The sequence below is a fragment of the Harpia harpyja genome, chromosome 4 (genome assembly GCF_026419915.1).
Source record: "Harpia harpyja isolate bHarHar1 chromosome 4, bHarHar1 primary haplotype, whole genome shotgun sequence".
Classification (NCBI taxonomy): domain Eukaryota; kingdom Metazoa; phylum Chordata; class Aves; order Accipitriformes; family Accipitridae; genus Harpia; species Harpia harpyja.
In genome coordinates this window covers 55500497-55513433 of record NC_068943.1, presented here as the reverse complement: position 1 = coordinate 55513433, position 12937 = coordinate 55500497, and the positions used below count along the sequence as shown (strand labels likewise).

Genomic DNA, 12937 nt, shown 5'->3' with positions numbered 1-12937 from the left:
GGTTGCCTAAAATAAATACTTCTTTTCTGCCTTCAGGTAAATGTTGCTGATACAAGATTCCAAGCCATGTTTACTTCTCCCCTGTTTAATTTGGATCCTTCAGATCCAAATTTCAAGAAGACAAAAGCAGTAGAAAAGATCTTGGAAGAGAAAGCTCGCCGAAGAGAAGAAAAGGAGCAAGATCTTAAGGAGGCAAGCAAGGGACAGGAGAACAATATGGCAAAGAAAGGAGGGGTTGCTAAGAAAGCCATAGATCCTACCCTATCAATGCTAATAAAATCTGTCAAAAATAAAACCGAAGAGTTTCAGGCAAGGAAAAAGCAGAAATTCAAATAACTGAACTTTATTTTTACTCAGACTTTAGTCTCAGTTCTTCTAACTGGCGACATCTATTAAAGTTACTACAGCCTGCTGTGATTCCTATCCACCTAAAATTTCCCCAAAAAGTCACTTAATTATGGTGGTGAGTTTTGAAGTGACTAGAGTAATAATCACTCTTTTCTTCTGCCACAACAAATACTGTTTTGTACTACTATTGAAAAACTACACCTTGAAAACATGTAAGTAAGGAATTGATGGGTTTGGGGCGGTTTGTTTTGTCTCATGCCATCTCTTAAAGATAACAGAAATGCTGAAGATGGTTACAAAAAGTAGTCATAAATATAGTTGTATTTATAAATAAGAAAAACACTTCAGCAGAGGTTTGTTGCTGAAAATAAATGGTCTTAATGTTTTTAATTCCACAGAAGTCTGTAAAACATATCTCTGTTGATAAAGAAGGTAGTAATATACCTACAAATTGAAGAAATTTTGTATACAGGTTTTTTCTATATTTTTTAAAGATTACATATATGGTTCATTAATTTCTCCTTTAAATACTTGAAGACTTCCTGGATATCTTTCTGGAATGGAAATACTGCCATTTAGAAGTGTTTCATTAATATATATTGGAAATAAATGGTTTAAATTGTCCCAGAGGAATTTTGGGTACTTAGCTGTTTTTTCTTCTTCTGCGCCTAAATTAAATTATGTCAAAATTAAACTTTTTGCTATTAATATTGCATTGCCATTAATATAGTTACACTTATATAAAGTCTTCCAGCATTGCCAGTGTTAGAAAGAAAAAGAAAGAAAAGTCAAAGGCAGATCTAGATGATACAATTTTAGAAACCCTGTTGTTTGGCCATTTTAGTATTAGTGTTGGTGATGAAGGTATCAATGGTGCAGGAAAATACAGTACATAGAAAATGATCTCTCTTCCCTGGAGTGTGGGGTTTGATTTGTCTTAAGGTTTGGTTTGGTTTGGTTTGGTTTGGTGGGGTTTTTTTGAAGTGTTTGCTGTATCAGCTCTAGTGGAAATACAACTTTGTATCAAAAAAGAATGAAAATTTTAGAAACAAGGACCTGAAAGGTAATATGTAATTTTAAAGAAGTGTCATTAATTTCTGAGACACTCTACTATTTTAAACAAGGGATTCTACTAAAACAGAGGTTAGAAACTATAGATAATCAAAATTAGTGTTTATATGAAGTAAATATATCTCAATATGTAAAGGAGATTATGGAGTTAGATTTAGCACATGGGAGGCTGTATACCTAATGGCCAAAATGAAGGAAGTAAGGGACACGATATAGAAATACATGTGGAGATGGTTTTTGCAAGAGTGCTTTGCAATGATGGAATGAGGCTCTGCAATGAGGAATACTTGCAGACCTTGAACATTTTAAATGTAATTGCTCTTCATAAACATTTGAACATCTTCAGATTCATTTTCAAGGAGTTAACGGAAAAAGTTGAGGAGATACTGCAGTCTTTTGTACATAACTTTGATCCAGCTTCTTAGCCTTACAAGCAATATGGCAGGACCCAACAAACCCATGTTTTGTAGTTTGAACTGACCAACTGTGATGGAGAACAAGGAAAACTTGTGCCGCTGGAAGGGGCAGGAAGCTTCTGAACATGGGTGTACAGTGGCAAACAGCACAATGATATTCAGCAAGATACGAATTTATAAAGAAAGAGAGGAAAGAAAGATGCTTTGGGAAACAGAATTTTCCACCAAGGGAATTGTCCCTGCATCAAACAGGAAAGCCAGTTGTTACTACTTAAGAAAATATTGTGTCATACAAAAGTGATAAAAGTGTACACATATGCATCTGATACAGACAGTGGATAAGGAGACAAGCCTCTCCCATAATGAGAGATCATATTAGTTTTGTAATAAAATTTGGACCATGGAAAACTAAGTAGTTTTCTTCAATGCAGTTTCTTAAGACTGGCACATATGAGATGATTTCCAGGCACAAAGTAGTGACACCAAGCCGAAAGGGTAAATTTAGACATACCATGTATTTGTACAGATTTTTTTCTAAGTGTGATTCATTGTATCGTTTATATACTGTAGGCATATGAAGTGCACTAGGCACAGTAGCTTGAATTGAATGAGATTTAGAGATTGGATATACTAACATTAGTGGTGACGGAAGGGCAAGCGTTTATGTTTGTGTATAAAGTGTGTGGAAAATCGGACAGCTGAGAGCAAAAGCAAAAGGTCTGAACAGCAACGTAAGTCAAATGAAGGATCCACCTAGCCCAGCGTCTGGGCTCTGACAGGGGCCACTAACAGGAGATACTAATGGTGCACTTACAGTATTACACCTTGTCAATGGGGAAGTAGGTAAGTTCATAATTGTTTTAACTGTTTTTTCAGAAATACAGCTCGGGTAGGACTAATTGTTATAGTTACTTAACTTTGTAAAAGCACCCTTTTATAGCTGTAGGAACAACAGAGAGTTTCGTTCTGTGTTGGTGCGCTTACAAATTCTGTTTTAATACCGGGTCCACAGACAGTCCCCATAACTTTAATAATTTGTGTGGAAAAGCAAATTTGGTGGGGGATGAAAGGCAACAAACTGCACTGTCTCTTGAATACTCTATCCCTACCAAGTTCTACCAAATACTTGTTTTGATGCGTTTGATGTGCGTGCTCCTACAAAGGGAGTGTTCCTTGTTTGTGGACTAGCAGTAGGCATAGCCTGCTGTGTTGGACTTCCTGGCAGTAGTTGAGTAGAGTCGCTTAAATTATCAGTGCTTTTTTTTTTTTTTTGGCTCCGTGCTCTTATAACTTTACTGAAAAAGAACGCGTGGCATCAGTGAATCTCCACTCCTCCAGAATGCCCAGATATGCCGGATGACTCACTGCTACAAAACTCTCCAACAGAGCTTATGTACTTCTACGGTGCATCTGTCCTTTACAATAATTTTGCTGGAGGACTAATTTGAAAAAAATGGTTCTAAAATTAAAAAGTCACAAATAGGGATGACTTTTTATTGAAATTAGATGGTATAAGTTATGTGTGTCTTCTCTTCACGTGTACATGTGCTGGTGACCTTCTTTCTTCTAGCTAGGAAGCCTAGCCTGTACTTTGAAGTCATAGCCAGACAAAATGCACAAAAATGTGAAGACAGACTCGACAGTGATTTTAACTATTGGTTGAAAAAACTATTTTGCTGTGTGGTAATGTGTAGTGGGTATCATGTAGATGTTTAATGTATGATAACTTTATCAGATGTTATTTTTTGTTGGTTTTGTTTTCAAGTTGCTAAGTCCTGAGGGGACATCTTGGTTGGGAAGAACTTCAGGGTCTGCCTCTGCCTGCATCTTAGATGGGAAATTTTTGGCCGTTTTTAAAATGACTAGGTCTAAATCCCCCCCCCCCCCCTTTTTTTTTTTAAATCAAGTTATTCATTAAGAATTGCTAATGGCTCAAAGCCCATCATGTAATCTCCATAATTCCAGAACAACGCTAACAAAATCTTAAGTGATTTCTTTCTGTGTTTTCAGCAGAAGCATATCTTGGAAGTCTGGTAAGAAGTGGTCATGTCTCATCTAGAATTCCTTGCAATTCATTGCCCTTGGTGTAAACAAAACAAAGGATCTTTTTGACCTTCTCATCCTTTTAAACATGAAAATAGGATCTAGAAGTTCTACCCTCTGAACTTTAAAATATGATGTTATTTTTCCCTTTCACTAAATGTCATGTAACCAGCAAAAGTGATGGCAATTAAGTAAAATAACACATTAAAAAACAGGACTGCTAGAAGTGAGACAGAAGTAATTTTTCTAGCAACTTATGGAGATCTGGTATAAAGTAGTTTGTCTCCAAGTTGGCAGCCACCAGAGCTCATGCTAGAGTGTAAGCCAGACATTTAAAGATCTAATACTACAAGTGGAAATCACAAGAGGGTTTGATTTATTTAAAACCCAAGAAAGATCAGACAACCAGAGATGAAGAGCCACGTATGTTTTCTATTATTCCTTCCTTCTAAAAATTAAATGTGTTATTTCCAATTAATAGCAAGTCGGCTTTTTGTTCTTTCCGTATTTCAGTAGTGTCCAAAAATAACAGTAAGTTGTGCCGTCACATACTTTTTTAGCAAACAAAACAACCAACCAAAATACTGTGGGTTTTTTTAAATAAAGTCTTAGAAAGTTAAGTTACATATGATATACATTTAAAATAAAGCTACTAATTAGGTTGTTTTTAACTTGTCTTAAATCATGAGTTAAATGCCTGCCTCAAACTCAGTTTTGTAGCTATGATAAGAACAACAAAAGTAGTAGTTCTGATGGCACAGTAGTTTTCATTATTTCATAGAATACTTTAAAAAACTGCAACCTTCCTAATGTAAAAATGTACCTTTTCACGCACAGGACTATGTTACTGTATTCCTGTAAAAGGCAAGACAAGGTGGCAGAAAGGTCTATTGTCTTGTGTATTTTTTCTGTGCTTGACATACGGTGTTACAAATGGGAATATTTTTGTCTGTGTTCTGGATCCAATCTAGATTAATGTCACTTAAGGTCATTATTACTTTATATCCTCCTCATCACTAGCATATGAGTAATCCCTACCAGTACTGTTCCAGCTCTGTATTTCAGCCATGCGAGACTATGCAAGTTTCAAACAACATTGCTTCCAGCCTCCAGTGAGTGCCCTGGCAAACCTCACTCCTCTCCCATTCTCAGAGACACTCGCTCCAAAGGCTGGTTGCCACGTTTTCATGGGCAAATGCTCTTGGACTGCGTCCCATGTGCTCCTTGGCACTGCAGAAATCCCTTGGCTTTGTACTGAAATCCTGCCCAATGCACTTAGACCTTGCTCTTTTTATATTTCTGGGGCAAGGAAGCAGGGAAAGGACAATTGAGGCAGATAGCGTTTGTACTGACTTCCGACAGCGTGAGTAAAAGATGGACATTGTAAGTCTGAACAGAAAAACTGCCCACTGCAGTCAGCAACGTGTGTGGCTGAACCGCTGCTCAAACGGGTTGGCAGTTTGTCTGTGGAAAATATAAGTCTGAACAGGAGTGGTTACCAAAAGGACTAAGAATAGCAAAGTGACTGTTTCAGGATGGCTGTGATTTCTAGAGGTGATTGTTAAAATCATTTCTGTGGAGTGCAAAACCCCCTAAGCATAAGCTGCTTCCCTTCCTCGTTCCCTTATCTGCTTTTCCCCTTAGGTTAATGCCCAGGCCCTCAAAGAGGGAGAGGGTGCGTGAGCTGCCCCAAGAACAGATGCCTTGGGCTTTAGGAGGATTTTGGGGGAGGGCAGGGCAGGAAAGCCTGAGCTGTCAGTTCTTTTCCTAAAAGAGTTCTGCAAAAGTAACAACTGAGCAGCACCAGCAGGGAGAGAGCCTGAGAAGATGCGCGGTGATGAACAACGCAGCCTCTGGTGTTGACCAAGAGATGTTCTGAAGGGTGTCCTTACAGCCGGAGGTGGGAAAGGAGGTCAGTAATTCCCAAACCAACCACAAGTTACGCATCTTTTTTTCCGCATGTTTCTCATTTGGTAAATTTTAGAACTCTGTATGAGGTAACTAAATGCAAATCCCTAGGAAGCAAAACCATGTCAGAGAGAAAATCAAGCATGGTACGTGTGAAATCAGCTCTAGCATGTGTTTCAGTTACAGAAACGGATGCTTTTCTTTAAGCTGTAGTCTGACACAAAAATGCCATGAAGGGAAGCAGTCTCCATTATTCTGTATTTTGGTCCAAGTGGTCGACTTTGCGAAATAACTGTTTTGTTAGCTGGGTTTTAATTTTAATTTATTACAATTAAATAAAACCCACAACCCTTATGCTCCGTGGAAGTCCATCTGCCTCATGGATGGATCATCACTTCCTCAATCCAGACGACCAGACTGACCACTTCAGTGAACATCCTCACTGGTAGCAGTGAACGGTAGTGTGCTGTGTATGGCCCTCGGTGGAGTTTACCGAGTCAAAGGGGTGCTGCACAAGGTGATGGCTATAGAGCTACTTACAACACTCTTGTATTAATATTAAAACAGTTGTAGCAGACCAATGACACTTAAAAGGAATACAAATCTATCACTAAAGTTAGCTTGTTTTCTGAAGAGGTGCAAAATTTACATTTGACAGCAAAGCAAGTTGCCTTGGTAAGCAAAGATGCATTCGTCACAGCATGGCTGCCTTACTTAGCTGCAAGTCAAATTTTTGGAAAGGCAACAGGTACAATATACACAAGAAGGGTAACAGTAATGAACTTAAAATTTGTGTCTAAAAAGATGTAGTTTAAAAGTGCAAATTCTGTCCTAAAATAAACCTGCATCAATTTTTGTATCGATCTCAACCTCTCCAAAACATGAAGTTGCTCATAGAGCTCATGAGCTAGTGTGAGGGATGAGAATTTTTTTTTTTTTTCTTCCTCATTTTACAACCTGAAGATCAGAACCTCTCCGGTAAGAGAATGATACTTAAAGCTTCATAGTGAACTTAGATATCCTGAGCTCTCTCTGTTGCAATTGGATCAGTATCACAGAATTTGAAGAGGAGGGTGTTGTGAAGACTGCCCTACTGCAATTGTATCACACCTTGAAGGCAATAAAACAACTTTGGTTTGGACCAAGTCATTACCCATGGAGAGCTGCAGAAAGCAACCATGCAGGTCAAAACCCTTAAAAATAATGAGATGATAAAACTTGTAGAGAAAACCTAGTCCAGGATTTACTTAGTCACCAACTTGGCCTGTTGTGACATAATACGTTCTTTTAAATTATATTTAAATCTGCACCATGCTTTGTGTGGGCGTGAAGAGAAATGATCTCTGACTCTGAAAACCACTGCTCTGTGAGTGCTGGCTTCCTGATTTCCCATAGCAGTTGATGGGGAGATGACTATCCTCCTACAAGGGCCAGTACGGACCCAGTACGCATATAACTCACTTTCTGTGTTTAAGGAATAAAGACAAAACCTTGCAGGGATTTACTAGTAGTGGTTATTTTGGCAACAGCTGATGAATGCATATTTGAAGTTTCATTTCTCATAAGTCCTGTGTCTTATGATTTGGCCCCCATCTAGTTACAACTGTGAAAGCTGGCTGAGAGAAGATCACAAGCACACTGAGTTAAGAGTTTTTTGAGATGCGATGGAACAAGTGTTGGAAATAACCATCCGTGGGTGTTGAGCAGCCAGGAGTACATGGAATGCTATTTATACAGGTCCAGGATGCTAGAGCATTTTCCTCATGTAAAGTGGCTCATTATCTGGAAAAAACATTATTTTACTGGCTGGAAGTCAAAGAAGGGGCCTCTTCATATGCAGAGGAAACAACAAGCATGCCTGGAGAAAACTGCAGGCTTATTTATGCTACCTGCAAAGATCAGGCAGTCTTTCAGGGCGATTAATAATGTGGTATCTGAGTGGATTGATTCCAGCCTTTACAGTGGCCTTCAGATGCTATTCTCCTTTTGCATCCAATCATTCAGATAACAATTCCTGTTCATATTTGTTGGTGCATTCAGCTTCTTTTTCCGTTGACTGTAGAAATGAGTTGCAAAGTTCCTAAACTGGAATGGTCGACATAGGGCTGTATTTCTACATGCTTGCTTCCCCACCCCCCACCCCATGGCCACTTCCCAGACAAATTCTTTCTTAAAGCATTGAAGCTGTCTTGAATTGATTGTTTAAGGTTGTCCTCTCACCTGGGTCAAAAGGGATAGGAAAGGTATGTGAGTCTTCTCCTCTTCTACTGCCTTTTCTCAGCATCTCTGTCCTTTAACAGGTGTCCAAAAGCACTGAAACCTCCCAACCCAAACATTCAGCTATTTGTTGCCTGGAATGCTCTCTTTTGCAAAGCAGGGATAAAGTGGTTTTGTGAGGTCAGGATCTCTTTATTCAAAGCAGCTCTCCTGTTGCCTCACAAAAAAAGCGAAAGAACTATGAGAAAGGAGATCTAAACTGTGACGAAATGCCTGCCTTTCTTGTTACCTACTATGAAATATTCTCCTTCATTGCACCTGAAGGCTACAGCTTAGCATCTCCAACTCCAAATTGAAGCCTGCCTTTAAGTGAAGCAGTTGAATTACTTTGCTATAGGTTTGAAGAAACCTATAAAAACTTAATAAAAATCATCAGTCCCGGAGGATTGTAACTAGGAGAGGTATCAAATGGTTTCTCCTTTTTCTTTGTAATTTGTCCACATCATTGTAACAAACTAGTATGATTACATGGGCCTGATTTGCCAGAACCTCATAGAGGCATACTGTGTTGCCTAGACATACTCAAAGCAGCTCCAAATTTTATCTCTGCAAGGAATTTCCTCAGTGGAGGAACTATAGGACACGTATAGAGCATCCACCATAACCCTGTTTGACAAGAGTCTATACTGCTGAGTCTGAAATGGGAGTTGTGAGGCAGCAGAGTGGGGCTGGACTTCATCTTGCTTCCCTGCGCTGAGGCAAATGATTTTGCTTGGCATGGTGTTAAGCAACTCACTGAGTTTAACAGCAAATGCATACCCCTTGCACACAGCTCCTAACTGGGTGTTGCTCACACCTCTGGAGCAGAATGCTTCTCAAAGTCCTGGTCAAAGGAGAAGTTTCCAGCTGCATTGTGTTGAAGTGCTTCTTGTAGAGATGTGCTTGTACTTGCGTGGATGTCCATGGGTCTGGCTGGCTGCAAATGCATTAAATTCTTCTTACTGAGCACATGGGATCACCCCACTCAACGTTTGGTCAAAAAAACCCAAAAAGTATCCACTCTCTGAGCTTTTCTTTCAGGAAATGGAGGGTGTCAGTATTAAAACAATACTTCAAGTTCCAAGAAATAATCCATCAGTGGCATACGTGTCTGCATTCTTACCTCAGATTTTATTTAATTAATGGTTTCATTACAGTACAGCAAGTGAGATGAAGCCTCACTGAAGTCTTTGCGCTTGAACAGCCACTTATATTCAGAATAAGTTAAAGCAGCAGATAAGCTCTTTATCAAATTAGGAAGTAAAACTACTACAGTCTGCCTCAAAACACAACGTGCAAGAAGAAATCTAACGAAACCAAAACCAGGTATTAAAACACAGCTGGAAACTTTGTAAAAGGAATAAAGGAAGCCTTTCACTTCAAACCTGTATGCTGAGGAATGATTTACAGAATGAGATCACTTCTTTATTGGAGTAGCACCACAAATCTAGAGAAGAGCAAGAACCAGAATATAGGAAAACCCAAGAAATATTTGGCCAGTTTGGAAACTGTCACCAGCAGCGAGGGACAAGTTAAGTAAAAGCATCAAAAAACAAGTGAAAACAGACATTTGCATTTGAAATCCAGTCCTCCTGGAGAATGGGGCAGGACAAACATTGACAGTGTGTTTAGCTTACTCCCCTAAAGAAAGAAGGGCTCTGTGATCACACTGTCCATCCATCAGTCTGTCAGCCTATCTTCGTAATTTGAACCTGCTGGCCAACTTCAAGGAGATTTGACAGCAGGGTCAAGTCAAAATACATGTAGCTCTGCGTCAGCCACATGTTGTGCTGCCTCCTTCTTAGCTGACAGACGGGAGAGGTGGACAGAGAAAGGGAAAACGGAGGGCGGGCAGAAGGTGCGTAGGACCTTATACAGGACATAGAGGTGAATGCACAAGGTCAAGCTGAAGTTGCGGTGGTAGTGGCCAACACTGTGTGTCAAAGAAAGGCTGCAGCTAGCAGTCAAGTGCATTGGAACACTTTCACACAACACCCTCCCTGTCCCCCAAAATCAGATTGTCCTAGCTCAAATATAACTATTACCATCTGAGAGGCAAAAAAAGTACGTTGTGGAATCTCCTTGGTTCACTTCAGCATCGCTATCAAGAATAACGAGGACTTTTAAAAAAAAAATTGGCAACAGAGCAACTTGCAACTGTGATTTGGACCTCACGTTAAAATCTGTGAACGGAGGCCAAAGATTTTCTAAGGGTTTGCAGAGTTCACATTATTTCCTTGTAGTTTTATCCAACAGAAGAGGAAGCACCTGGTAACGTGGAAGAAAAAAGCCGATCTCCATAAGCCACATAGTTTTGTGTGCCAAAAACATGTGTTGAAAAAGGAGACTTGCATGTGTTCCTGACATTTTTTTGCGTTGTTAAAAAAATTTAAGGCTGGTCTTTGGGAAAAAAAAAAGTCAATAATACAAAAATTAATGGAAGCACATTGTTATCTATTGGGAAAAAAGCCATAAAAGGGGTTTCTGTGATTATAAGGCAGGTCAGGAAGGAACCTCCTGAATGCCTGGGGAAGATCCTACTTAGGAAGATTAGGACACAGTGGAGATGGAATAAAGTCTGGGGGTAAAAAGGTTAGTTTGCAGATTTTTTGTTCAGTTCTCGACAGTTCAGTGCTCAAGTTTTTGCTAATGTTTAATATATGATAACTTGGGTGCAACACGGTGGCCACAGGCTAAAGTGTATTCACTAGAAATGTGAGCAAGACCAAATTATGTTTGCCTTACATGGTAATGGTGGTATAAGTAGTATATACTTAGAAGTATAAGTAATCTATTACTAGTTATTATTTGCTTTGAAATGTATTTTGGTTAGTGAATGAAATCGGTGTCAGAGGAAGTACTGTAGAAACTTGATTCTTAAAAATTCCCTTCAAAGATGTAGTTTGGCTGAAGCAGGTGATTTCCTGACAGCTGGTTTGCAGAGAATGAATGATACTGTCCACTGTGGCAGGAACCACTGCAAGAGCTACACGCTGTGCTCGCTTTTAAGAAAAGAAAAACGGGGAGGAATTGAAATCGGTTTCACCTAGAAGGCTGAGGAGAATCTTTTATATAAAATGTATCTTATCACTTCTCACCTTGGAGCTTGAGCAAGAGATCAGGGAAACCTCTTCAGTGAATTCTGCAAAAAGAACAACTGTGTCTTGATTTTATAAACATGTTACAGTTTCAGCTTGAAAGAGCTGACCTTTGCAAATGAAAATTTGAGATGTCAGCTAAGATAAATGTTCTCTGCAATATAAGTAAGTCCATAAAGGCATCTGGTCTTGTTTCACAGTCCTACAAGTAAGAGGAGCAGGGGCTGCAAGAGTGAAGGCACTTTAGAAACCGTAGACAATGTCAGCTGGGATACGTGAAGTGGCATGCACGTACACAGCTGGTTCCCAAAACTGACAGTAATGATCATCTGAGAAGGTATGAAGGAAATGGGATTTAGATGTGGCTGCCCTCGTTCCTGGCAAAGTAGCTTTAGCAAGTGACACCAGCACAGTTGACATCAAGTCCCCTTTGGAACAAAGTGGGCAGAAATTAATAGGAACTTAATATTCCTCTAACAGTACACAAAACTCAAATGCCCGTTGAAGGGAGGAGATGCAAAACATCCAATTGGTGTGAGATTTCCTGACAGAACTGTTGTGAAGAATACTTATTTGTGATCAGTGAAGTTTGTTTTGCTCAGCGCAGCCATCGTAAGTCCTGCATCTGCTGGGAGCAAGGTAACAAACCCGATACAAATCCTTAAGGCAAAACGCATCACACGCTGGTCTGTTTTTTCATTAGGTTTTGCTCAGTCAAACGCTCTTTGCGAGGAAGCTACCGAAAGCGAGGGAAAACAAAGCGGCCCCAAGGCCCAGCAGCCCGACAGAGGGCCGGGAAGCGGGCTGGGGGTGGCGGAGCCCAGCTGCTCCACACGCAGGTGCGTGTGCGCCGCGCCCGCCTCCCCCCCTCACTCCCCAGAGCCCCAGGCCCGGCTCCCCCTCGCCCGAGCAGCGCCTTCACCGGTCCCTTCTCCTCAGGGAGGCTGCGGCCGCCATTTCTCCCCGCCCCGCAGGCGCCCCTTGAGCCTCCCCCCCGGCCGGCAGCGCCCGCCGCCGCCCACCCAGCGCGGTCCGCCCAGCCTGAGGTGGGAAACGGGGGCGCCCTGCCCTTTAGCGGCAGCCACAACGCCCTCCCCCGGGACTGAGCGTTGCCCCTCGCCCCCCGCCCCCCGCCGCGATTGGCGCGCCGGCGGCAGGCTGGCGCGGCACTGGCCTGCCGAGCCGCCAATCGGCGTAACGCTATTTCCGGTCGCCTGGCTCGGCTGGCCCAATCGGAGGGAGGCGGTGGGCGGGACGCCTCATCCTCACCGAGGCAACGGGCGGGCGGGTGGTTCCGGGTGTGCGCGAGGTTGACGGCGGTGGAGGGTAAGTGCTTCGTGCCTGGTTCCGCCCTGCCCCGCCTTAGTCCGCCGGTCCCCGCCTCTCTCCGGCCTGTCCTCTCCCCCCGTCTCCCCGCGCCCGCTTAATCCGCCCGCCGGGGCTCCGCGGGTCGGCGCTGGGGCGTAACGGCGGCGGCGCCGCCGCGAGGCGGCCGCGCGGGCTCGAGCGGTCCGCGCGCCGCCGGCGGGGGCTCCCCCGGGTGACGTCACCCCCGCCGCTGGGGCCCCGCTTCCCGGGAGGGGGGCGGTGGCCCCGGCGGCGGCGGCTGCCCGGGCGGCGGCCCTTGGCCGTCACTTCCCCGGGGCGGGTAACGGGGCCGAGGGCGCGCCGGGCTGCGCCTCCTTCCCGCCGTGCGGCCGCCCCGGCCTCTCCCGCCCGCGCGGGGCTTCTGCCGCCGTGCCAGCGTTGGGGGGGCCGTCCGGCGCTCCCCTCCCCGGGGGCTTCCGCGGGGCGGCA

At 42.7% G+C, this 12937-nt stretch overlaps 2 protein-coding genes across 4 annotated transcripts in view; both read left to right on the top strand.

Moving 5' to 3' along the window:
* ESF1 (ESF1 nucleolar pre-rRNA processing protein homolog) overlaps positions 1–981 on the top strand; it is a 33108-nt gene extending 32127 nt beyond the window's left edge. For all 3 annotated transcript variants that reach the window (XM_052784111.1, XM_052784112.1, XM_052784110.1), the window contains one exon: positions 37–981. In XM_052784111.1, the coding sequence (XP_052640071.1) occupies positions 37–336 (300 nt within the window). In that variant the 3' untranslated portion in view covers positions 337–981. The remainder of the gene's footprint in view (positions 1–36) is intronic.
* Positions 982–12377: 11396 nt separating this feature from the next.
* Positions 12378–12937, top strand: part of TASP1 (taspase 1) — an 89400-nt gene continuing 88840 nt past the window's right edge. The window contains 1 exon segment of the mRNA XM_052784109.1: positions 12378–12466. The gene's annotated coding sequence lies outside the window, so the exon portion shown is untranslated.